Source organism: Alligator sinensis, unplaced genomic scaffold, assembly GCF_000455745.1.
Source record: "Alligator sinensis unplaced genomic scaffold, ASM45574v1 scaffold254_1, whole genome shotgun sequence".
In the NCBI taxonomy this organism is placed as follows: Eukaryota; Metazoa; Chordata; order Crocodylia; family Alligatoridae; genus Alligator; species Alligator sinensis.
This window is the reverse complement of record NW_005841953.1, coordinates 2356239-2382529: the sequence shown is the minus strand read 5'-3', so window position 1 is coordinate 2382529 and position 26291 is coordinate 2356239. Positions and strand designations below refer to the sequence as shown.

General features: G+C 43.5%; 1 protein-coding gene across 1 annotated transcript in view; it reads left to right on the top strand.

The window, feature by feature from the left end:
• Positions 1–26291, top strand: part of CDK13 (cyclin dependent kinase 13) — a 105223-nt gene that overhangs the window by 37710 nt on the left and 41222 nt on the right. The window contains 5 exon segments of the mRNA XM_006020437.2: positions 4110–4359; positions 4362–4732; positions 14768–14938; positions 17564–17703; positions 20067–20237. Of these exon segments, the coding sequence (XP_006020499.2) occupies positions 4110–4359; positions 4362–4732; positions 14768–14938; positions 17564–17703; positions 20067–20237 (1103 nt within the window).

Below are 26291 nucleotides of genomic sequence, written 5' to 3'. Positions count from 1 at the left end.
ACTCTTTCCTGCTCAGGGCAAGGGGGTTGGACTTGATGATCTACTGAGGTCCTTTCCAACCCTAAAAATCTATTAAATCTATGCATGTAGGCAAATTATTATGGGTACCTGTAGACTTAGTTCATCTAGAATTGGTGTATTGCACCTTTTTTGAAATAGCTGCAAGTTTTAGCATAGGTACTCCATAAACACACATTTAAGCAGCACTTCTGTACCTACTTGGATATAGTACAAACTACGCATGATACTAGCCCAAAGCCAAAAGACTCACAACTTACCTTATGTTTAGTTCATTGGGCTGGACGCCAGCAGAGTCAACCGTGTTTTAAGCCATGGTGATCCCACAGCTCAGCGCTGCTCAGTTACTTCAGATACATACCTCCCCCCCCACAAAGAATCCATGTGTGGAACTGGGGTTCTTGTAATGGGTCCTGGGATCCTCCAAACATTTCTGTGCAAATGAGGCACAGAGCAACCTGGTCTGGTTCCAGAAATCTCCCAGCAGGGGACTCCCTGGGTGCTTATTGCACTGCTGTGCCCCAATTCACAGTGTGCTTCTGTGAGTGAGAGAACCCCAGGTTCCCACTGGCAGATGCTTGCCCCAGGAACCCCCCAGGTGGCATTTTATGGACACATGCATCTCATTGCTGCAGTTCAAGTTGGGGTGTGCCACTGCAGTTGTGGGAGTCCCAGTTTCCTTACTTGCAGACATGTGCCCTTGGAATTCCCTAGTATTCCCTAGATGCCTATTATGCTGCTGCCCCCCAACTTGAGGTACACCTCTGCAAATGAGGGAATCCTGGGCAGGTCTTCCTGGGGCTTCAGGAAGCACACATTCCTAGAGTTTTCCCATTTGGCAGAACTGTGCCCTGAATCATGGTGCGGCAACAGGGTATGCACATCTGGGACATCCCTTGCTGGGGACAGGTGATGTCTGTGTTACCCAGTGAAGCAAATCAGCTGTGTTGGGATGTGCCCTGGCACAGCTGATTAGCTTCATTTTGGTGACATCTGTTCACAGCCTGTGGGTCTTGTGTCCAGATATACATACAGATGCTTGCCCATCTTTCCCAGTGTAGATGCAGTTACATTGGTACAAAGGTACTTATTACTATTCTTCACTTCTGTATACAAAGCTACACTGTTCATATGTGTCAGTATAACTGGATAACTAGGCATAGAACCACTGTAATTATTTTTGAAGAAAAATAATTCTTAAATGAAATAATTATACCCATACAAAAGCCATGTGTTCACCAAGCTGAGGGTAAAATGCATTTTAAAAACACATTGCCTGTTATATTTTAACTTTTTGAAAGCCCATGGCATATTAAGCTGAACTTAATATGCACATAATATAGCATATTAAGCTGCACTTAATATGCTAGCCACTAAGGATAAGGGGGTCTTCTGTTCCAATCGCATGAAAAAGTAACTTGCCTTGTTTATGCTGGGTTTTTATAAATTTGTTAGGCATGTTTTAAAAATATGTACTTTATTTTAATCTGGTTCTGTTCAAGAAGTCCTTTAGGAAAATTGAGGAATACCATCTTTGATGGATCTTATTTCCATGTTTTAAAAAGATACATTTTTTAGGAAACAAAACAGAGGTTCCTGTTGTGGCATGTCATATAGAAACCAAAACGGAACAGGTTGATTTCTATTTTGCTTTTTCAGTTCTGGTCTGTTTTACGTTTTGGTTACAGTGCATTTAAGGGCTTTTTTTATTAAAGTAAATACGAAGTACTTTTGTGCATTTTACATAACTGCTTTAAGGCTAGTTGGAGATAGTGATTTCCTTTCTCTCTGCTCCCTCCCCCAGTGTCTTAAATTCTCACTTTTTCACCTTGTTTACTTCTGTGGCAAGCAGTAGGGTTTGCAGAAACCTCTGGTACAGCAAGATGACTATGTTTGATACTCCTGTTTTCTGAAAAGTATTTTGATGTAAAGATTTTGATAGGCCATAACATCTTTGAAATGTGACCTGTATACTCACTGGATTAAGTTGAAATGTAGTTTCTAGCATCTTACAGTAGACCCAAATTCAGATTAAGTAGCGCAGTCAACCTGCTGTCAAGTTCTCAGGGAAGCTGATAGTCTAGTAAAAGGGTTTGAAAAGGTTTATTTTGATATGGGGATTCACATTTCTTTCCTGGAAATTAGCAAGTATAGTGCATGCAGTAGAAACTTCTCCATTTCTATCCTGTGAGATGCTGTATTTGTTGACCTAGAGCAGTTATGTTGTCAGAATTGAATTGCTGGCTCTTCAAATTTTTGAACAGCAAGGACTGTTAATGATATTTTTATATCTTTTTTTTGTTTGTTTTAGACTTACCATCTCTCAGGTGTTGTTGGTTGCATTTATTATGTCTTCGAGTCTCTAGCAGACTGGGAACTGATCCCGGCTCCTGTTTGTTTGTATAAATATAATCACTGCGAATCATCTCTTTCCCAATAATGTTTTGATCAGAAGAGAGAGGCTGGTATATTTCTACAAATTCAATTTAGGCCAGCAATTATAGACATGATGAATACATCCAGTGCATGTATATAAGTTAAAACATGAAGAAACTCTTTCATAAATTTCCGTGTAATTGCAAGGGTGTTGGTTGTAACCTTGTTGGTCTAAGGACATAGGCAGACAAGGTTCTTTGGATAAATCTGATATCTTTTATTAGACCAGCTAAAATAGTCAAAAAAATTATTTGCAAGCTTTCGGGTATAAACACCCTTCTTCAGGTACAGGGAGTGTAATGTAATTGCAATGAATTAGACTACTTTATTGGTTTTAATTGGAGAATTTACTTTTCAGCAAATGCATGGTCTAAATTGGCAGTGTGTTCCCAGTAGCTTTTAACAGAACTAAATCAGAGTTCCTAGGCAGGTCAAAATATGAGCTATTCTTAAACAGCGAATAAGTAAAATGAAAATATGTATGGATTTATGGATTATAGCGATCCCATTCTTTAAATGTAAATTAAGTATTTACTGTACTGTGAGCACCTGTTGATTACATTCATTTATGATTACATTTAATACAGATGTACTGGAACTACTGTTTAATTCATACAAATACACTTTAATACAACATTATTTAAATCCTTAGAAATGAAGCTTAAAGTTGAATGTTGTCTTTCTGTACGTCTCTGTGCCCAGTGACATTGTAAAAGTGTTTCTGTATTTAGTAGTTTTTAGATGTAATGGTAAAAAGATTGTTCTGATTATAGTTGTATAGTAATTTTTTAAGAGGTAAAGTTAAGTTAAGATTCTTACAGAAATATAACTGTAGGTTGCTATGTAGCTTTGTTGTGCCTCTTAAATTAGTAGCTTAATATAGTTCAATTTTGTTTTCAAATTCATGTTACTATAGTTTCCCTAACTTTTTTCTTAACTTCTACCAGAGCAGCCTCATCCTTACTTGGATGTGGTTAAGCAAATTAATACTGTATAAATTGATTACAATCAATATTCTTTCAACAAACCAAGAACAGCCCTCATATTTGGGGAGGGAAAGGACTACTTTTCTTCTAAAATGTATATTCCTGTTTTGTGGTGATCACAAATTTTAAAAAATGGTCAAATCAGGAAAAGCTAGGACATTTAGAAAAAGGTCTACTTAAAGGAAGAAACTTAAGGTATGGACAGGCAGAAAAACTCTATTGAGGAGTGGGGGATAACTTGTCATCCATCAGTCTGATTCACTATAACTGAATGCTTGCTCTATCTCAGTAAATGGAAACTGAACTGCAGTAATTTAGCAGCTGTTTCATTCAGGAGTAAAATACTGTGGTTGAGCTTCTGTTTACTGTGGAATAGAGATGACATACAAAACAGTTAAATGTGGTAAGACTCTTTTTCTCCCTACCCCCATCCTCCATTCTCTTTTTAATTTGGCATGATTGTTTCATCTTTGTATAGCTTATTGTGTTTCTCAGGCTCCTCTGTGGTTAGTAGGTACTGGATTCAGGGCTGCAACTGGCATATTTTCCCTTACTCTTTCATTTACCCTTTAAACATAGTGATGATAATTGCATAAAGGCAGCTACATTTAGTAAAAAGAAATGCAACTTTTGAACCTGCATTAATTGAATCTTTGCTGTTTTGATCAGGAGATCAGCAAAATCCCGCAGCAGAAGCCCTTACTCATCAAGGCACTCAAGGTCTCGGAGCAGGCACAGATTATCTAGATCCAGAAGTCGTCACTCAAGCATTTCTCCTAGTACACTGACTCTGAAAAGTAGCCTGGCTGCTGAATTGAACAAGAACAAAAAAGCTAGAGCTGCAGAGGCGGCCAAAGCCAGTGCAAAAGCATCAAACACCTCTACGCCTACTAAAGGGAATTCCGACACTGGCGCAATGCCGACACTGGCGCAAATGCACCTCAAACAAACAATGTGAAGGATCTGAAGAAAATAAAAACTGAGCATACACCTTCTCCTACTATTGGTGCAACTTTGAAAAATGACAAGGCAAAAGCAAAGGTAACTCTTCAGGAGACAAAGGCAGAAAATAACTCGATTGTGGATAAAGTCACCAAGCAGAAAACTACACTAGTGAAAGAGACTAAACCAACTGCTGTAAAACAGCAACCAGTCACTGTAAAAGAGAAAAGCAAACCATCTACACCAAGTGTAGTAGCCAAGGAAAAGGACAGAAATGTTGCACTACCAACCTCCACATTGCCACCCTTGCCTTTGCCTCCAATGCTGCCTGAAGACAAAGATACTGACAGGTGAGTTTGATGCACATTTTTAATACATGTTTTCAAGTAGAAATGTGCTTTTCTGTGGGCCTGATTCCAGCGTTTAGATGAAGCTTATGGTAGTTTTTTTCTGTTTTTCCATAGTTTAATTTAACATGATAATGATTAGTGACTTGCAGGATTTGAGCTTAATAGTAAGAGAACTAGTTTACTCAAGGAGTTGAGATGGGGAAAGGTTTAATTCTAAGAGGTATTTGTGAATACAAGCTATGCTGGAGGGCAAATGGAAAAGCAGAGGTGGTTGGTGGTTTTTATAAGAGTATAAATAGACAGCTAATTGAGATCTCAGAACAGCAGCATTTAAAATATATAGTAACAATATTTGAAAGCTAGTTTTTTCATAACTTATTTGCTATTGTTTTGTATTCCAAGCTCTTTCTCCTCTGACAGCTATTAACATCACTAACACCTATAGTAGTGTAATGAATGAAACTCCTAACTCTTTCAAGGATTGGTATTATTCCAAGTGCTTGCATATAAAGCATCTTCAGTTCATTTCTGAAGTGAAGATGAGTTACAGAAACAGAGATGTAACTGGCCAGGGCATGGTGTGGGAGAAGTGGTCAGAGGTTCGCTGCTGCTGCTAGGGAAGATGTCACCTTTTATTTTGCCACTGATATGCATGTCAAAGGGCCAAAACCCCATTAGTTTAAAGCAGCAAAAAAGGAGCTGACTTATCCAGCAGCAGCAGCAAACCACTAGCTGCTGCTTCTGTGCTGTGCACTACTGCCATTTCCTTGCATTTTGTGCTGCTGGAGCTGTTGTGGGAAACACGCGTGGGAATGGCAGCAGTAAAGCATCACCCAAGGTCCATTCTGCACCTCCCCCAGTCTCTTAAGGCAGTTTCTGGGGCTTATGCCTCACCTCCCTACCTATCATTATACTACTGTACAAAAATACAGCATGTCCATAGCGAAGAAATTCCTGTGTAGGTCTCAGACATCTTCTGGAATCTAGATTTTATTGCAAAGTTTTATAGCCTTAAGATAAAAACCTTACTGTGATCTATATTGGAATTGAAATCTGTCACACTTCCTGGTTTTTTGATGAAATTTGGTCTGGAGGACGTATTCCAGTATTACCCTCTTGTGAGTTATGTGATTTAATGTTAGAATTTTCAGCTTGCTTGTAGTTTTATAAGATCAGATACAGAAAACTAGTAGGGAAAAAAAAATCAGGATAACATTTGAAAGCATCCCTTTTTATATGCTCAGCATTCAGGCTGCAGTGATAACATAACTTAAAAGTGCTGTACAGCTATATACAGACTTTCTTCAAGACTTCAACAGCTAAAAGGAAACACAAAGGCTTATGTAGTATTTTATCTTTTGTTCTTGGTAGCTATTAAACTTCACCTATCTTTTGAAAATGTAGTAGGAGCCCATACACGCATGTTGTCTTTGCCTTGTTTTGTTTTACTGTCAAAAATTAGTAAGAGCTCAGACCCACATGTTTCTTTCTATTAAACTGCTTGCTTAAAAAAATATGACAACAGATCTTAGCCAACAGAAATGCAGTCTAAGTGCCTGGCTGACTTTTTATATAGTAGAAAATACATGGATTCTTCTGAGGAAAAGAAACAAAAGAATTCAGTTCACTTTTGCAGAGCTGAATTTATACAGTGAATATAGGAAGGGGGGTAGTTCTGTTGTGTATCCTTCTAAGGCAGTGGCAAAGCTCCCCTTAGTTTCAGCAGGATCAGTGCTCTGGAGTAGTAGCTTGAAAATATGAGTTGGGAGGGGAGCAGGAATTGGGGAGGACACAAAGCTATAATGAGCCCTTCCAATTCGGTAGCATTGGTTATTGGTGGGGGAAGTGCGATTTCTTCTGATCCTGCGTGAATAGTAACATTTTTCCTCAATGAGACATCTGAATAAGGTTTTATAATTTATTCAAGCTATCTGAATTTCTGGAACTGTCATACTAAAGATAATCTGGTTAGTAATAGAAGTAATACCAATCCAGCAAAGATAGAGGTTGAACCACACTGATTCAGCAAAAGATAAATGGACTGGTTTCCTTTAGTATCAAACCTCGCCATTTGCCAGTCATAGAAGGAAGAAGCTGTTGTAGCAGGTCAAGGCCTCTGGCAGTTTTGTGCAAAGACGTTTGTCTCGTGCAATATGTCAGCCATATTTGAAGGTTAAACGAGAGGGTATTGCAGAGCATGCCTGCCTCAGCCTGTTCTACCTATGTGGTATCGGGATGCGTGCTCAGACTTTGAACAAGAACTGATATGTTTACAAACTGTTATAAGCTTAAGGCTACTAGTCTAAAATGAAGTCAAAGAAAAATGTTTTGTTTCAGAAAGAGGTATTTTACCTTGGGCATGCAACCCATCTGAGAAGAATTTTCACTGACAAAGAAAACCAAGGCTTCCTAGACGGGGCCTCACTTAGGTTATACACTCGTGAAGACAAATTTTGATTTTGGGAGTGTTTCAACACAGTAGGAGATTGTGGGGATCCACAAAAATTATATTGGGTGTTGAACTGTTTCAACCATCTAGTCAGACTGTCAGTGTTTTGTTTAGTTAGTTTTGGAAAAAAAATCAGTAAAGAGATTAGGATAGTAGTTGGTGAGATCATTCATGAACCCTTTCACTGGTTTTATTTTGGTCATGACATCATAATCCCAAAGAACCTATTTGAGATCATTCCTGGAGAAGAACCAATTGGTTTGCACCATGTGGGCCTCATGGAAACCCTAGAATCTAAACTTGAAAGAGCTCATACTTTTGTAAAGGAAAAATTAAGCATAGGCACTGATAAAATAAGAAGACTCTATGGTGCATGATTTTATGGGGAAACTTTTAAGATGGAAGACCCAAAATGGTTTTACAATTCTAGGAGAAGGAAGGGGTAGAAGCCTTAATTTGGATAAACATGGGTGGATACAATACTGATATGGCTGAAGTGCCGTTTGGGATACGGTTAATACCCGTGACTAAATTCAGAGTTGTTTGTAAGGATCATATGAGAAGAATTTATATGGATTCACCTTAAACCATTAAGATAGCTGTGGAAACTGAGTCTGGAAAAATTGTGAGTGTAATGTGTTTCGTCAGTTGAATTGAAGGGCAAGTCTGGTCCCAGAGAGCAGATTCCACAGAAACACTAGGCATTCCTCAGTGGATCGATGAGATAAAGCCTCCAAGGTGGTTGAAAGGAAATCTGGCAGAGAAGTAACAACTACCAAAAGATTTAGAAGAAAGTCAAACTGGTTTAGTTTGTGAAAATATCCTGGTGCACATAAACAAGATGAATATTCTTATCTTTGTTTGTGGTGGGTTGTTTAGGATTTCACTAGTTTGATGACTGGCCAAAGCTAAAACAGATTTGACCCAACAGGGATGACAATATCTCTTTGCTGAGAGTAGGTGTAACAAGAAGCCTTTAAGCTCTCTCCTGTAGGCAGGCAGGTAGTTTCATAGACATTAGGGGCTGGAAGTGACCTCTTGAGATCATAGAGTCCAGCTCCCCTGCCCCCACTGTAGGCAGGAAGTCAACTGGGATCACATGATCCCAGCAAGAAAAATATCCAGATTTTTTTGCAAGAGTCCTGAGTAGGCACCACGTCTGAGGGGAGTCTGTTCCAGACCCTGGACAGGCCTTTCTTCTTAAGTCTACTCTGAATCAGCCTTCCTAAAGTTTATGGCCATTTGACCTTGTTGTCCCTTGGGGAGCTCTGGTGAACAGGTGTTCTCCCAGGTCCTGATGTACCCCTTTTATGTAATTGTAGGCTGCCACCAAGTCCCCCCTGAGCCTTCTCTTTTCCAGACTGAAGAGTCCCAGGTAGTTGGAACAATAGCAGTCTAAACCCCATACATGAGCACAAGTCCACATCCAGAACAAACGTGTTTTCAAAGTACATATGGGCAGAGAGGTTTTTCTGGCCATTTTGAAGATGCATGTTTCTGAAAGAACCCACAGTACCAAAGGAACTGAGAGTGAGCAAGGGAAGCACCATGTACATGAGCACTGCTCGGAGCAAAAGCTAAATGGGAGAGCTTTGAGCTGATTGTTAGCTAAAAGAGGCTTGGAGCTCTGAGTGAAGATTGTCCTCCTTTTTGCTGCTTCCTGTGTTTGTGGGGCAGCACCCTAATTCGTCGTCAACAAACATAATTGCATAGAAGCGGCCTGACTCATGACCAGTGTCGTCTTTCTTTCTAACCTTGGCTAACTGGTCATGTCAAAAATAGAGAAGTGTACCTGTCAAGTAGCATATTTGGTTAGGTTTTGTCTTTTATTTTCTAATAGTTTAGGGCATTGGTGCTCAAACTTTTGGCTCTGCAGGTCAGATGAGTGGCATGGGGCTGAACCCCGGGCTGAATTGGGCCCCAGGGGCTTCTCCCTCCCACCCTGCACACACCATGAATGGGCCCCAGGGGCCTGGCGCTGCTCCCTCCTGGCCTTATGCACTGGTATAGGCAGCCTGAGCCAGGATCCAGGGCTCAGGTCTCCTCACAGATTTGGAAATATGGTGGCAGGGGAGTGATGTTGCTGCTCCCCCACTGCCAATTTCCAGACCCACAGAGAGCCCCATGGGCCAGATCTGGCCCATGGGCCAAGGGTTGGGCACCCCTTATTTGGGAGGACTCTTTTAGTGAGTACTGACAACTTAAAAATAAAACAATAAAAATGACTTTGACTTCCTCTTGTAATTTGTTTGTTTGTTTATAGTAATTTGTTCCTGTTTAAACCTTTTTCTTTTTTCCTAAATATCTGAAACACTTTGAATTCAAAATATTTTGTAACTGTGTGTTGGGCTCCAAAGGGAAACTGTATACTTTAAAACTTTTTGTGTATATCACATTGCACTAAGTAAACAAACTGAATAATTTTCCCTTGCTTATTTCTTTCATAGTAATTTGAGATGATGGAAGTAACGGCAGTGGGTAACACATTCAGAGGGTAGTGTGAACTACGTAAAAGTTACAAGGGTGTAGGTTGTAGCTGTGTTGGTCTAAGGACACAGGCAGACAAGGTTCTTTGGGTAAATCTGATATCTTTTATTAGACCAACTGTTTTAAGTTGGTCTACTTAAAAGTTGTCTAAACCCCACACAAATCTTGTCTACTTAAAAGTTGACATTCTGATGGCTCAAACTGTAAATGATGTGCTGTAGCCATTGCTAACTCCCCATAAGACAAGAAAAGATAACTCTTGAAATCAGTACTGGATGTAATATCCCCAAAAAGATTAATTAAAATGAGAGCCAAAGCATGAAAAAAGAAAACCCCAAAACACTGAGCATATTTAGTGGGAGGGGGAAATGTAAGGTACTTTATCTTAACTTTTATGGTGAGGAAAGTAAAATATGATCAGGTAGGGAAAATTATTGAGAATTTGTATCTTGCTGGAGAAGAGGAAAGACGACTTCAGTCTGTAGATTGCTCACTGGGGTTGATTTTACAGTTTTGCAAGGTGTTCATTTACCACAGCATTGGGGGCATTGTCAAAATAGAAGTATTTATATTTCTTCTCTGCTTTTTTCCACCAAAGTTGCCATTTCCCGCCTAGTTTAATGCGTGTGTACTGATAGTAATGCAATAGGAGAACTTATGATTACTGCTTAAACTACTTCTTAAATAACTACTACTTTCCTAAATAGACTATGCCCTTTATCAGGTTTACGTTATGAAATAAACTCAGTTTAAAATTTGCCTGCTAACTTAAAACCGCCCTCATACTTCTCAGCGTGGAAGAACAAATAACCATATCTTCTTGCATACAGCACATATGTTTGAGGTGTGTCTATTAAGCAGGGAAGCTGTTTTCATCATTGGAAAAGAAGTATGCCTGGAGACATTATAAATGCCATGCAGCTGCCAAGATGGCTGCTACCTATCTGACTTAAAACGCTGGAGGGACAGAGGGTTCTCTGAACCCTCTCTCAGCTGTGGCTGTTGACTGAGTGCTGTAGCTTGTGCCTGAAGCAGCGGGTGAGCTGCTGGTAGCATCTAGATGGGACTTGTGGTATGGAAACAGCACTATTTACATAAAGAACTACTTTCACCAAAGAATTAACAATCTTGTTACTCCCTTTGCTGGGTCTGAGGCCTAACCAGGTGTGACGTAGAATAAGCGCTCCTGGAAACATAGAGTGTCCAGGAGGTGTGACACCCAGGAGACAGTCTGGGTGAGGCAACAAGAACTTCCTGCCACACCAGGAAGCAAATACAGTACTGACTAATAAATCTCCTGGCAATGTAGATTGCATTAAGTCTCTCAGTAAAGTTAAGCAAGCGTGGAAATCTGGGATTATACTTTCATTTTGTGTGTGATTATTCTTTTTCTTTGTAGTGGGAAATGAAATCTGCTTTTTTAGATTCTTGTAGAGGTAGGCAAAATTGTAGAGGTAGATTTTGCTAATCCATGAGAATTGGTGATGCTAAGGAAACAAAAGTGAAGCTGATCTGTCGAGTTTCATTATCCAGGCTGGATGTAATGAAGTAAACCAACATAAATATTTAAATTTGACTTAGTTTTAATCATGAGTTTAGAATTGAGTTACCCGAGACTGCTTTGTGTGTAATGTCTACACGGTTTCTAGTGTATTCATTTTATTGGCTTGTGCATAACTAATTCCCAAATTGCTGCTGTTTAGAAGACTTTGAATAACTGTTGTGGGACCAGGAAGTATGAGTGAACAATGTTTTTCTCCCTGCAGGGACATTTTCAAAACAAACATGATACATTACCCTTCTAGAATTTAGAAACAAATGAAGCAAATTAGCAGGAAGAAAACAGGAAGTGGGAGTACAAAAAAAGACAACATTACATGAGAGAGCTCTACATTAGACTCTGGATTATTCTGGTAGACGAGTTTTGGGTTACTGTTTTAACACCATACTGACAGCCATTCACCGTTGCGCATAATGCAATGAATTGTAATTTGAAAATTTTGAAGTATTGTGAGGCCTCCATATAAAAACTGTATTCAATGACCAATTTTTTTTCCAGTGAAATAATACTTTAATAACTTGAAAAATACTTAAGTGGGGAGAAGTCATTATAGTACTGTTTCCTTTTGAAGAAGTGTTTGGTTTTTTTCTTTGGAGAGCAGGAAGCAGACAGTAAAACAATGCAGTCATGCAGAGCAGCAATAAGTGCTAGGTATAGAGAGGGGGTGGGCAAAATACAGCTCGTGGACCAAATCTGGCCTCTGGAGCAAATTTACCTGGTCTGCAGTGGGTCCCTTGGTCCTGTCTGGTAGCGCTGGGGCACTTCTGTCCTGTGCCAGCCTGGTATTGAATGGGGGTGCCCTAGTACCATCTACCATCCCTGGTCCCGGCCCAGCCCTGGGCACTGCAAGTGGCAGGGCATGGGAGGTCGCCTCTGATCCATCCCTATTCCTTTCCTACCTGTGGGCTGTGCGTCATGGGCCAGGGGAGGCAACAGGCAAGGGAAGGCAGGAGAGAGGCTAAGTTGCTCCCAAGATTCCTGCACCAGGCTTGCAGCCGGCCTCTTCCCCTTGTGGGTGCTGCAGCCCTCCAGCAAGGCCCGGGGATGGATTCTAGCTCTGCCCTGGCCCTGTGCTGTCACTGCCACAACTTTCTGGCCCTGGCCCTGGACACGCAGTTCCAGGGACCTGCATGGGCAGGGTGTGTGGGTGAGCAGGGAGCTGTGTCCAGGCCCAGGGCTGGGATCGTGTGGCAGTAACAGTGTGGGGCAGAGATGTAATCTGCTCCCTGCACATCCCTGCCCACGGAATCCACTCCTGTTATGGGGATCGTGGCTCTAACCTAGCCCTGGCCTGTGTTGTCATTGGCATACAACCCCTCGTGATCCCAGCCTCACCCACCCCTCCTGCTCCTGAAGACCTGCTGCCTGGGGTCCTGTCCCACATAGGGAGTTTTGGTGAGTTGGTGTGGAGCAGGTTGGGGGTGCAGTCCTGGCCCGCAACAGCTCACCAAAACTCCCTATGTAGCCTTCAGGCCCAAATAATTGCCCACCCCTGACGTTGAGCATGTAGAGTTTGACTGCCACACATCATGTGTGCTCATACTGCTTCTTGTGATTTGAGGCTTTTAATGGGATACGGAGAATTTATTGTTCTTCTAGCTATATGCATAGATTCATAGATGTAGGGTCGGAAGGGACCTTGTAGATCTTCTGGTCCGACCCCCTGTCCTGGGCAGGAGAGAAAACTGGGCTCAAATGACCCCAGCCAGGTAGACATCAAGCCTCCTCTTAAAGACCCCCAAGGTAGGAGCCAGCTCCACTTCGCTTGGAAGTTGGTTCCAGATCCTAGCCACCCTGACTGTGAGGTAGTGCCTTCTAATGTCTAGTCTAAGGCTACTCTCTAACAACTTATGGCTGTTATTCCATGGTACTCCGGGAGGCGCTTGGGGGAACAAGGTCTCTCCAAATCCGCACTGGTTCCCCTTAGTAAGTTTATAGATGGCCACCAGGTTCCCCCTCAGCCTTCTCTTGTGAAGGCTGAACAGGTTAAGGTCCCGTAGCCTCTCCTCATAGGGTCTGCCCTGCTGTCCCCGGATCATGCGAGTGGCCCTCCTTTGGACCCTCTCAATGCTGTCCACATTCCTCCTGAAGTGCGGCGCCCAGAACTGGATACAGTACTCCAGCTGCAGCCTGACCAGTGTCGCATAGAAAGGGAGGATCACTTCCTTGGCCCTGCTTGTGATGCATCTGTGGATGCACAGCAAGGTATGGTTAGCTCTGCTGACCGAGTCCTCGCATTGTTGGCCCATGTTCATCTTGGAGTCAGTAATGACTCCAAGATCTCTTTCTGCCACCGTACTTTTGAGAAGGGAGGTTCCCCAGCCTATAGGTATGCTGCTGGTTCCTACTGCCTAAGTGCAGCACCGTGTACTTGTCAGTATTGAATCCCATCCTATTTTCATTTGCCCACCCCTGTAACCTGTCCAGGTCCCGCTGTAATCTGTCCTTCCCTTCCCTGTATGCCTTTCATACAGGATCTTAAAACACTGGCTTAGGATGAGGGGGAAATATCCCTTTATTATCAGGGGAAATAGACTGGATAACTGAATTATAAAACCACACATATGAAGTGTATGGTAGACATTAAACAGAACCCAGGTTTCTTTTCCCTCTTTCTCTGTTCTGGCCACTGATGCTTGCTCTCTTGTCTTGAATGTTAACATTTGAACTGCTGTTTGAACAAAAGAGTATATGAAATACTGTCTTTTCCTGAATCCAAGATGATCCCCCTCCCAGTGATTAGATTTTATATATGGAAAATTTATAAGTTTTGTTAGAATTTTCTAGGTATAGAATATAATTATTGGAGGGCTGTCTTAAATTAATTCCTGCCCACTTCTACAGCAAGGAAAGTAGTGGCTGGGGGTGGGGAGGGGCAGATAGCTGTTGGGTCCAGGGAACACCCTGGTCTTCTGCCTCACTTTTCCCTCCTGCAGCCCCCATCCCCATCTCCCTACAGCCTCTTCCACTCCCCCCACCCACTTTCTACCATCTCTGCCTCTTCTCCCCCCACCTTCTCACTGTCAGATGCTGCTTGAGCTCTATTTCCTCCTGGCTCATGGAGCACAGCCCTTGCCTGGCCACATAGCAGTATTTGCACTGCTGATTGTCTGGGCAGGGAATGGAGAGGGGACGGTGCTCTGTGCCTGGGAGGGAATCCAACCTGAACCAGAGCCAAGTTGTGCCTGACAGTAATGGGAGGAATGGGGCAAATCAAGGACAGAAGCTGCAGAGGAGTGGAGGTGGGGGCAAGCGGCTGCTGTGAACCTGACTCTGGCCCCGACTTGGCTTGGAGCCAGTCAGAGCTGCAGCAGTCACCTGTCCCCCACCCCTCTGTTTTGTACATGAATCTAAGACCAGGGGCTTTCCCCCACCATGCTGATGGAGGGGTGGGGGCACCTCATCTTGCATTCAAGTAAATGTAGGATTTACAATGCATTTCATCCAGATATTGACTTGTTAGGTTTTCAGTCACAACATTGAAAATTTCAGTGAGTTAAACATCTTAGCTGATTTTATTTTTGTTTTATATATATAGTTCACGAGAGACTATTACAGTCAAGTCAGTTAAAAAAGAAGTGGAGAAGAAACTCCGACATCTGCTTGCAGACTTGCCACTACCACCTGAGTTGCCTGGAGGAGATGACCTATCCAAAAGTCCTGAGGAAAAGAAACCAGCAGTTCAGACGCACAGCAAAAGGAGGCCTAAGTAAGTGTGTACTACTTCCTTTTAAAAACAGTCTGGTTGCATAGAATTAAAGTGGTAAATTCCCTACAGTATACTGATGTGGAATAGATGACATTTGTCTGGCTTTTCATATCTGTTCAATATAAGAGATAAAAAAAGATTTGACTCAAGATTTGTTCCCATTCTGTTGATCTGTCTGGTCTTCTTTTATGTGATCAGGAAGACTTTTTTTTGTTTCAAGTCCTCTTCAGGACAATCCTTGGGAGCTCTGGCCCTATGTGGGGAAGAATTGATCACACATTACCTCCTAGTTTCCTATTTGCATCATCTGCCCTAAGTCTTGTTCAGTTTTCCCCTCATTTATGCCTGCTTAGCTGTGCACATCACTGAGGGACTGGGTTAGCAGAAAGGACAGGCAGAGAGAGAAGCTTTTTGGAAAATATCTGTTGATGAGCAGCCAGAAATGTGTGCTTGAGATTAGATGTGTGTGTTAACCCAGGTCTGGCTTAAAACTTCCTTGACTGTTATATCCTCCCTTAAAACATTTTTTTTCTCAGGAATTCATTTTTGCTCTTAAACTACCCAGAAAGAATCACTGCTATGGCCAGTTAATTGTTCCTTCCTTTGCATTTCACCCCCTTCCTCCCATCCTTTTGCCTCTTATGGGCAAGAATAATGCCCCTGCAACACCCAGGAGCAAGCGTTGGCTGTTGAATTGCATGTTTCACATTGTAGTTTAAATGGGATGGCATCTTTAGGTCAGTAAAAATGTCTTGCGTGGACAGACACTGGCACTACTGTTTCCAAAATGTAGTTAGAAGATTAAATATATTTTTAAATTCCTGTGGAAATCAGTTTCAAACAGACATTCATTTGTTTGTTTGTTTTTTCAAATTACAAATTTAAAAAATATAGCAGCTTTGTGGTAATCCGGGTCTGTCCAACCCTGTCTACGCACCACATGGCTGCACAGCCCCTGCATGCTATGCCACATGGGTCCAAATCTGCTGTGCTGCAGTGGGCAGTCCCCACCATGATTCACTGATGACTGCACTGCACAGGATCCCCTAAATTTCCTTGCCATGGACTCCCTCTGCCCTGCACATCAAACTGCTGCCCTGACGTCAGAGGCAGGAAGTAGAAGCTGAGGGAGGGAGGAGGAACTCAAGACTGCAGTGGCAGCAACAACAGGAGAAAAATGGGGAAGTAGCATCCAGACTGGGAGACTAACCCCTTGGGGGCCACCAGTTGGACAGCCATATAATATAGGGCTGTGAAAAGCTTTGGTCACCGATTAGATTCAGAGGAGATTCGGCCTGATTCAGCAGCCGAATCTCTGAATCCAAATTGAATCGGGAGACCCATTAAAAGGCCTGAATCAAATCTGAAGCTTCCGAATCAATTTGGAAAAGATTCAGAGATTCAGATTGGCCAGGGAGAGGCAGGCGCAGCCGGGCAGCTGCAGGTTCTCCTGCGGCTCCTTGGGCAGGGGGAGCCACGGGAGAAGCCCCCATGGCTGCCCTGCCCAGCTCCATCCCCCGCGTGGCCCAGCCTCCTGGTGCTGCATGGGGGGGCTCTGCCATGAGCTCCAGAGGGCCTTGATCCCCGCTGCCAGAGCTGGTGAGTGCGGGGCTTTTTTTTAAGTGCTGGGAGGGGATAGGGGCTTCTCCTGTGGCTCCCCCCACCAGGGAAGAGGCAGGCACAGCTGAAGGAGCTGTGGGAGAAGCCCCCATGGCTGCCTTGCCCAGCCCCAGCCTCCCAGCACTTAAATAAGCCCCACACTCACTGGCTGTAGCAGTAGTGATCAGGGCCTCTGAGGGCTCTTGTCAGAGCCTGCCCATGCAGTGGGGAGCAGTGGGGATTGCCTCCTCCCCACCCCCTCCCCCAGTTGGCAGTCTCACGGCAGCTTTCGCATGGTGCAGGTGTAGTATGGCTCGGCAGGACACCATGTGCTGTCTGGCAGCTGGGGAGGCTCCAGCAAGCAGCTGGAGCTTGGCTTTGCGCGGCCCCAGCTCCCAAATAGTGCACAGCGCCCTGCCAAGCTACACTGCACCTCTGCCATGGGGCAGCTGGTGTGCAGGTGCCAGGTGGGAGGCAATCCCCACGCTGCCCTGTGTTGCACAGGGGGTGCTCTGCCAGCAGCCTTCAGAGGCCCTGATCCCCGCTGCTGCAGCTGCTGAGTGTGGGGCTTTTATTTTAAAGTGCTGGGAGGCTGGGCCAGGCAGGGTATGGGGCCTGGCAGGGCAGCCATGGGGGCTTCTCCGGTGACTCCCCGGCTGATCCAAATCTCTGAATCAGCACCGACTCTCCAATTCTGCTTTGGCCCAATCGAATTGCTGTCCTCTGAACCGGCCAAATCAAATAGTTCCCTATTCACACAGGCCTACTATGTTAGTATATGGGAAATGGAAAGTGAAACTGTTTTGAAAGAGAAGTTAAACTAAAATTAACTAAATAGTTTCATTTTCCAAGCTGAGAGAAATAAAGAACATGAATATTGAAAGTTCAATTATTTTGGGTCTTACAGCTCTTATTTTCTAAGGAACACATGAGAAAGGAACCCTTGCTTTTTTATAAGTTGATCAAAGTTCAGATAAATACATTGTTGTTAAAGATTAATTTTTAGAGCTTACTTCTATTTACCAGAATATGTGGCCCACGTCATGGTGAAACAAAGGAAAAAGAGATTGACTGGGGAAAACGCTGCGTGGATAAATTTGACATTATTGGGATTATTGGAGAAGGCACATATGGGCAAGTTTACAAGGCCAGGGATAAGGATACAGGTAAGATCTAAAAACATAACGAATGAGTATTGATTACAGAATTGTAGTATTACAAGAGTTTAATATGGATACCATGCATTTCTGCCACCTCAAGTGGCTGAATTCTTCGCAGTTGTTCTTGTCTCTAATGCTGACAGTTCTCCATGGTAGAGCTACGTAAAATAGTGCATCTGGGGAGCTGCTCAAAAAGTAAGCTGCACGTTTTTGGCCAATTTGTTATTCCTGCCTTGAACACGTGCGGGCCGGGAGCGACCCGAGCCCTTTTCCGCGCTGCACGCGGGCTGTGGCCAGCAGCCCGGGCACACCGGGTCGGAGAGGGAAGGCCTTCGAGCTGGAATTAGGCACAGATGCGTATCGGTAGTTTTAAAGATTGTTTACTTACACCGAGATGGCAGTGGTGTAGGCCGGAAAGCTTGATTGAGTTGCAGTTACAGACAGACAACACAGACGGTCTCGTGGAGGTTGCTAGGCTCCACGGTGCAGAGCTCCGGATGCTCTGGGTGAACGAGCCACCAAAATAGAAATCGTAAATACGTCTTATAGGAGTCGCGTTCGAAGACGGGAAGAGGTGGGTGGTGGATCAGGCCGCCAAGCTCCTCTGGATCTCACACAGGGTTTCTACTACCCTGCCGTGTACCCAGAGTCCCCACGAGATGGATGTGGAGTCCTCTTCGGCTTGGGCAGAAACTGCTCAAGCCTCTTATATGGCTAACAGGCCAATCATTAGCCGCCACGTGTGAATAATTTAATACTAGCCAATCACGGGGAACTAATTTGCATACCAGTGGCGGGAACTCTTGCACCGTGCATTCCTCTTGCAACATGAGCAATGCACTCTGCAAAAGAAGCTGCAGAAAAGGCGGGAAACTCGTCCCTGCACCGGGGTTTCCTCTTGCCACAGGAAACACTCCCGTGCAATGCTCTGCAACTTGACGGGGATAATTCTGGTGCCGAAGCACACACACAATCATGCCTTTTGGGTCATGACAGAACACACTAAAAGTGAAGAGAGGAGGGGAGACAGACTCACAGAACAATAACCTTTGCATCTGTTGTTGTAAGTAGCCTTTTACAGACATTCGGTTTCTCCTGATAGAGTTGCTGCTCTCCCTGGAGAGATCCATGACTGTACAGATGTTCAGGCTTTTTCTCTCCGAGTAAAAATGGCCATTCTAGGAAAAAAAATAACCTGGTAACAATCAAGGTTAAATCACTCTCGGGAGAGTTTCTCCAGGGAAAACAAATGTCTGTACATGCTGTGACTTCTCTCAAAAGAGAACATAGTCCTCTAGTATCCCCTCCCTTCCTCTAGGGAGACTGTGCCCTTACTGCTCCCAATCAGAGCTGCCCTATGCACTGCTGCCATTTGTTGTCAGGCAGACTAAAGGAGCCTACAGAGCATGCTGAGATGTGTGCATAACACCCCCACCCTGGATGCACAATGTCAGCACTGCAAGCTCTCCACTCTTCAGTGCCTCAGGATTCGAATGTCTGTACATGTGGCTCTGAATAAGTTGTGTTTTGTTTTGTTTTTTCCTACCAGGAAAACAAACCTGGGAGAATGTTTGTACACAGCCAAAGGGTGTGATTTGGAAAATATGTTCTGGAATTTGGCTGTTTTTGCTCTGTGCCACAGACTCATAGCCACTCTCTGAATAATAGGGGAAAATCTTGCTCTTCCCAAAATGTCATCTATAGGATTGTTTTTCCTGCAGTATGTCAGATAAATGTCATACATGGCATTGAGACACTGATGGGTGTATTTAACAACTATTTTGTCACAAAATGTTTGCCAGCACCTTTTAATAAACAGGTTAAATTAAATTTAAGTAGGTTATTACATTTAATAAAATGCAATAAATTTTAAGAGTTTCTCTTGCTTGCTTGATCTTGGTTTAAATTGCTGTTCTTCTGTTATAAATACAAAGCATATTGATTATTAATAGGAAAAAGAGCAAGAAAAAATCTCTTCCCACTTTGACTTCAGATGGGACTGTAATATGAAGTCGGCAACCTGTGCAGGCATCCACGGATAGAACTATTGCTAAGTCTCTTACTCTTGTGTGTGAGATTATTGATTGGAAGCTTGAGGTGGCAGGAAGAAGGAGACCACATAGCAGTTTGAAGAAAGTTATGTCAAGTTTCACTTCTGCAAATATTTCCTGACTTTACTTTCTTTACAACACAGTGCAGGTGCAAGCCCCGGAACATGAATGCATAATTTTTTTAAATTACAATATTGAGCCGAAGGACAAAACCAGATCAACTAGAGTCGTTGTACATGTGACAAGAGACTGAAAAATGTAAACTTTCATTTTCGAGTACTAGCATTATTTTTTTTTTATGTTGAACCCTTCTTGCAGGAGAAATGGTGGCACTAAAGAAAGTACGGCTCGATAATGAAAAAGAAGGGTTTCCAATTACAGCTATTCGGGAGATTAAGATTCTTCGACAGCTGAACCACCAAAGTATCATCAACATGAAGGAAATAGTGACAGATAAGGAGGATGCTTTGGACTTCAAGAAGGACAAAGGTATGGGCATATGTACCGTGCATGTGTGTCTTTGCAGTCCTATTCTTAAAGCAAATTGCCTGCAATTCAGCAGCTTCAGGGGAGTTTAAATAGGAACAGCACTTGTATCAGAGACCTTTGAGCTGTAAGGTGACTTGCTTCTGCTGCAAGCTCTGTATTTAACAAATACAGCCCTGCCATTGCTTTTAGGAGTATTACACTAAACTCTGTTGAGAAAACAAACTTTGTTGCAATTAGACTAATGTATTAACAGAGAGGTAGCTCCCAGACGTGCTGAGTTGAGGCAGGATAGCAGTCGGCAGAAGGCTCTCATCTTGGATCTTTTCCTGTAGCCTTCCACCGCTCTCATCATTTTCACCTGCATCACTGGGATGCTGCTGCCTTGCCCCATGAGGGGTATCTGCTTCCTTACAAGCTCGTGCTTTTTTTGCAATATGTGCCTAATCCAAAAAGAGGAAGCCAAAGGGCAGCATAGTAAGTAAATAAGGAGGTTGCTTTGAAGGCCAAAAAAAAAGATTATTTGCAAGATGGGCTTATTCTTGCTTATCAGAGGTCTACAAACTTCCTTTTTCTGTACACTTTATATTAAAGCTAGCTTGAGCTATTGCAACCTTCCAAGCAGACAGAAGTGATGCTGCTATAGGGAAACTGTGAGGGAAGGCTGTGTATTGCTCTTTGCATGTGTAAATTTGATAGTAGAATTGCTCATGCTATCTTTGGAGGACTCGTGTCTTTTGTGTTAATCAACAGGATCGTCTTCAGAGAAGTAGTCTGGTTTGTTCTGGACCCCAGAAGTTGGTGACTGTTAATAAAAATTTTGGCTGAGAACATGTTGTTTTAAGAAAAGTAGATGCATCTTGTTTAGTCTGTCTGTCAGTTTCTGAAAGCTCAGTGGGATCACTGAAACAGGAACTGGTGTCTTGGTCAGTCAGAGTAGCAGCTTAAATTTGCCAGAATTAAAACCTTCAACTCTAAGAAGTCCTTAGAGTCTGTGAAATTCACACTTGACCAGGGCATTGTTTTTTCTGTATGTATCCCTACCAGTACAGTTTCCATAACACCACATTTGTACAGTGGTTCAGTAAAGACAGTGATGGGGGAAGTGTGTCTGCTTCTGAAAACAACCATCAGTTGCAGGAGGCAGCAGATTTTCTGTTTGTCTTTTTGTTTGTCTTTATTCAGACCTACACTAATTAACTCATGCGACCAGTTTGAGGTGCAGTTATCCCAGGGGCAGACAGTTATTTGGGCCTGTGGGCCACAGACATTTTTGGGGAGCTGTTGTGAGCCAGTCAGCCCCTGCAATAGCCCGGATCCCACATACCCTGTGGCATATGCGCAGCAGCTGAGCATACAGCCCAGGCCCTGGCTCTGCCTTGCCAGCTAGAGTGGACCAGCTCCGGACCAAATGGGACTGACACACACAGCCCTAATACTGGACCACCCCATGCCTGCTCTGGACCAGCCCACCCACGATGAGCAGCAGTAGCAGCCAGGCAGAAGCTGCTGCTGTGCACAGGAAAAGCAACCCCTTGCCTCTGCCAGGTCCTTTTTGCTGCAATCGCTCTGAACCTGCACCCAGGCTGTCCTGCAGCTCTTCTCCACTGCTGGACAGTCTACCTCTCCCCTGCTGGACAGTCCAGAAGCAGTGCTGGTGGCAGAGAGGCACCACAGGGCAGCTCGGGTACAGGCTCTGGACAACTGCAGCAAGAAGGGCTTGGCAGCAGTGAGGGGGAGGTGGCTGCTTTTTCCCTGCACCCAGGAATAGCTTCTGCCTGGCTGTTGCCACTGCTCATCATGGGCAGGCAGATCTGGAGAGGGCGCAGGGTGGCCAGGCTGTGCACGTAGGTCCCAGCTGGTTGGGAGCTGGTCTGCTCCAGTCAGGGCAGGTCCAGAGTGGGCATGAGACCGGCAGGGCCAGGGCTGTACATGTGGCTCCCTGCCAGTCCATGTGGGGCCACGGCCAGAGTCCAGTTGCAGCGCCGTCCCAGCCCTGCTGCGTGTCTGGGGGCTGCTGGACACACCACGGACCAGATGGTGCCTGGGCCAAGCAAGACCAAGGGACATCCCACAGGCTGGACAGAGTCTCTCCATGAGCAGAATGGGGCCGCCCATATTTTGCCCACTCCTAGGTTATCCAGATAGTTGTGCCTCATTGCTCTTTCTGTAAGCACCATGCTTCATTTTCTTCCCTGCCTCCTGTTGTGCAACATCTAAAATTTAGCAGTAAGTTATTTAGGGTGGTGGCAGTATCTTCGTACTCAAAAGTGTCCAGTATATCTTTTGATGCTACGGAATTACTGAATGCTGTTGTTTTTTCAGCGATTCTTTACTTGTAAGACTGAGTCTTTTGTTCTGCCTTTGGTATTCGTAATTAAAGGAATTAGCAGCAGTTGTTAAAATACTAATGTGAATTTAGACAGTTTCCCAGCACTGAATTTCTGTAAAGAGGCTTGAACAAAACTAGTTTCTGACAACCTTTTGGTGAGCAGACAGTAGTAGTAGTGAAATGATAGACAAATCTTGCATTTGTGGAAATGCATTGTTAGATGAACATTTATTGCTGAGGAGTTGTGGTCAACTCACAGCCCTGACTGAGCAGAAATCCAATTATAAGTATGCTGTTGGGGAAGTTCTACTTGAGCCGTAGATTAAAAATATAGAGTATAGCAATGTTTGCAATGAAGTTTCTTCTAAATTCCTTTGAGCTAAAGTAGTATTTTTTAAAGACCTGATTTGTTTAATGCCCATATAGGAAAAAGACATGTATAGACTTTATAGACCTTTTTTTCCTGTGTACTCCTAAAGTACTTGAATTTTAATTTTTGGAGTGTGGGTTAGGTTCCACTTACATGTACATGTGTGCCTTGTGCATTAACTTGCAGTTTTTGGAACAGGAGTGGTCATTGGCCCCCATATGTGTGCTTTGTTGCTTCTTATTTCTTTGCAACAGAAAGGGTAGAGCAGCCACAAGCCATCTATGTTGTGAGATTGGAAACTATACAGTCTTCAGCTATTGTGTTTGAGCCTTAGATTTAACCCAGTTGCCTGATTTTATGAAGAATTTTTTTCCACTTTATTCCCCCCCATCTTCTTTTGCAAGTTTCCCAACAAATATGGGGAGTCCTTTTGTATACTTCCTGTACATTAGGGTGAAACACTTGGTAATAACCATTGTGCAAGATTTTAAGATCGTAGGATTTAAACTCTGTCCATCGTGTGGTGATATTACATTCCTTGGCTGGTGGACATAGCAAATATCCTTTTGTCTTGGAGAAAGACCTACCTAATCTCCTTTTGTGTACCTGAAACACAGAAGACTCAAGTTTTAAATTGCATCTCTTAAAGCAGCCTCTGAATGTTGCATCCAATTTGGAAGAGGGAAACATTTTCCAGGAAAGTTGTCCATGGCAAGTACTCCACAACAACCCCAATCCAGCAGGCTTGAAGACATCTGAGAGGGTATTAGTGTCACTGGCACTAGCGCCATGATCTAATAAATCAAAAGGCTGAGGGATCTGGGACTCATCAGCCTGAAAAAAAAGAAGGCTGAGAAGGGACTTGGTAGCAGCTTACCGCTACATCAAGGGCTCGGTGAACAACTGTTCACCAGGTCACCCTTGGGGAAAACTAGGAGTAATGGTCACAAACTCTTGGAAGACTGTTTCGGACTCAACGTTAGGAAAAACTACTTCACAACTAGTGTCCAGACTGCAGAATAAAATTCCTCCAGAGGTAGTGCAATCACTTACCCTGGAAATCTTCAAAAGGAGACTGGACGGTCACCTTGCTGGGGTCACCTGATCCCAGCTGTCTTTCCTGTTTGGTGCAGGGGGGCTGGACCCGATGATCTTCTGAGGTCCCTTCCAGCCTTACAATCTATGAATCTATAAAATCAAGCACTGGCACCTGGACAGAATTGCACTTGAGTTTGTGAGGCTTAAAGAATAGAGCTGGTTTTCCTCACAAGGAGGATTTGAAACATCCTAAAAGTTCTATTAGCATTGAGAGGGAGAGGCCAAGTGTCATCCAAGAGGATGGTGTAAGGAGAACCTTTTACCAACATCAACACAAAAGCCCATGCTAGTGTAGTGTCACTCATAATGAATGAGCCCTTCCTAGCATTGTAAACCAACTCTGCCCCCACCCCATATCCCTCTGCTTTCAGCACCAGTCAAGGAAGCTTTTCTGTTTCCAGAGGTGTCATTGTCTTTACTATTTGAACCTTCTTTCCCCCAAATTTTGGGCAGGGAACAATCCCATTAATTAGGAACAATATTCAAAAATAGTTGGTGAAGCACTTCATGCTGGGCATTGATTCATGACTGGTAGGTGAGACGTCATATGCTATCTGGCTTAAAATTTATCTCTGAGGCCAGCCTACCCAGGGGCCAAGAATGGGACCCCAATGTGTGTAAAGAGAAAGGTTAAGGTCACTGGCATTGACAGCCAGTTTTCCTGCAACAAAAACAAACCCCTTTGTGAGAAGGTGGAGGTGGCTTGGAAAGTGCATCGGTTGCCTTCTCCATCTGAGGAATTTTCATCTAGTTTGTACAAGATATTGCTTGAATGTTGACCAATTATGACTAGAGCTTTCCAAGACCTGTTCATTGCTGCAAGCTTGGACATAGAGACATCAGGAATCTGAGAGAACATGCACAAGCTTCTCAATGGCAGCAAAAATAATCTGTCAGTTTTAATGAAGGAGTAGTTAGAACTAAGTTATTCCCTTGCCCCTCTTCCCTTGATTTGAAGCAATAGAAAATAAAACTTGAATAAGTACTAAAATTAAGCATAGTAGGAGACTTAAGCATTTTTTTGTATCTTTCATAGCAGGGTTGTTTCTGGAATCTGTAGTCTAGGGCAGAGGTTCCCACCCAGTATTGGGCCACGAAGGGTTGGTTCCTGGGTTGTGGCACAAGCTTTAACCAACCCCCAGCAGCAGTGGCTCAGCCCTCACTCACTCGTTCACTCCCGGCCCCAACATCCCCCGGCCCTGCAGCCCCTCACTCCCACCCAGCTCCGCTGCTGGCCCACAGTATAAGAAAGGTTGGGAACCACTGGACAGGGGAAAAAAAAACCTGATCCACCAAGATGACTTCAAGGATAGACACCTCAAAAAACAGGATCTTTTTCGGGTTGGAAGACTGTGCCAAACTCTTCCTTCTGATTTTTCAATTTGAGCTACCTCAGTTAATAAATCTACAGTGAGGAAAAGATAGCATCTTTCCTGCCTAAGCTTTCACAGAACCATCAGAGGAATCAAGAGTGGCAGTCAAGAGTAGGTGGTAATAAACATGCTGTTAAGAGCAGCAAGGGACACATGTAGTAAGTCATAAGGTGCTAAGTCATCTTATTACAGGTGTCTGTCACATTGAAAAGTCCAGGCAGCAGATGACCTTACCCTTTGAAGTAAAGGAACTCTTTAGCAACTGGAGAGATTAGACACTTTAGTCCCTTTGGTTTCAAGGGCAGTGCAGATTTTTGAAGATTATACTGTCAGACAGAAGACACTTCAGAAACTAACTAGTTCAGAAGGCATAAACTCGTGGTTCTCAACCTTTTTTAAACTTGAGGCACCCCTTGAAAAATGCCGGCTCTTCGTTTTTACTCATTTTTTGCCTACAGAAAAATAATAGAGCAGTTTTTCTGTTGCAAAGAATTCTGAAAGACCACAACTGTGAATTTCTATTGGAAGTCTCTGGATTTATCATGTGAATCATGCTTGTAAACCTAACTATGCTAACATTGTATGGCACCCTGGTTGAGAATCACTGGCATAAACTTCCATAGGTGACAGCATCTGTCAGATGCTATGAATCTGGGTGTACTTGTAGTATTGTTCCCTGCAAAGCTAAATGCGGTAGTCTTATTCCCACAGATGCTGGTCTGAATACCCACCTAAAAAACTGCACAGTGATACTAGGAGTGTGCCAGTCATCCTTCTTTTCTATTGTAGATCAGTCTCACTTCCAGAGACAGCAGGTTTGATAGGGGTGTTGAGCTGTGCCCAAAGCATCTCATAGCTAACCATTGGAAATCCGCCCCCCCCCC